Raw genomic sequence first — 725 nt, 5'->3', positions numbered from 1 at the left:
TCAGTCTTATGCACACCCCTTCAAGTAAAGTGTAACCGAAATGTGCTCACCAAGTGTGCGCTTTGGGCAGGTTGTTGGTGCTGGCATCGATCTGATGGATGGTGAAGAGACGTGGTCCAGCAGCACCTGGATCATACAGCGTTTCAGAGCAAACATATATGTATGATTATTCTTTCTAGATCCTGAATGAGAAACTCATGCTAAAGGACATCAGGTACCTTGCAGGGCTTTGAATCCTTGCAGTGGGACTCTGGAGGAGCCGGTGACAAACTGCAGCAGTCTGGCTCTCCTCTCCTCATCATACGACTCCACGGCCTGCCAGAACCACTTCACGATGTTACTTTCAGGCGTGCAGTGCTTCAGACGGGTGTTTGACTTCCAGTCGTTGATGTCGATCTTCCCGAGTCCACACACAATAAGCTGAAATTGAGACACACTTGAATCATTAGCCATGCTCTGATATAGCAAATGAAATATGCCCTTTTACACATTTATCGAGACTAAGAAATCAAGTCGATTGCCTGGTTGAAGTGGATTTATGTTTCTTGAAGTAAGTTTTCATACCTCCAACTCTTTCTCATCAAACGCCTTGAGTAGGTGCTGTGGGATGACCTCATTAAAGCCTTTCTGCAGGGCCAGGAACTGAGCCTCGATGCCCCTCAGGAACCGCCAGTTCACATACAGCCTGCGCAAAAAACACGAACAAGACACTTAGGGTATGTTCA

General features: G+C 46.9%; 1 protein-coding gene across 1 annotated transcript; it reads right to left on the bottom strand.

Moving 5' to 3' along the window:
- Positions 1 to 50: 50 nt before the first annotated feature.
- On the bottom strand, positions 51 to 681 carry LOC107581064 (E3 ubiquitin-protein ligase SMURF2; the record flags this gene model as incomplete). Its single annotated transcript, XM_016266639.1, has 3 exons — positions 51 to 126; positions 219 to 420; positions 565 to 681. Coding segments are annotated over 3 exons (395 nt in total), but the record flags the coding sequence as incomplete, so codon positions are not given.
- Positions 682 to 725: the final 44 nt, after the last annotated feature.

Source organism: Sinocyclocheilus grahami, unplaced genomic scaffold, assembly GCF_001515645.1.
Source record: "Sinocyclocheilus grahami isolate Dianchi unplaced genomic scaffold, SAMN03320097.WGS_v1.1 scaffold69334.1, whole genome shotgun sequence".
Taxonomy (NCBI): Eukaryota; Metazoa; Chordata; class Actinopteri; order Cypriniformes; family Cyprinidae; genus Sinocyclocheilus; species Sinocyclocheilus grahami.
Note: the sequence above shows the minus strand (reverse complement) of the source record. Positions and strands in the feature narration are given on the sequence as shown.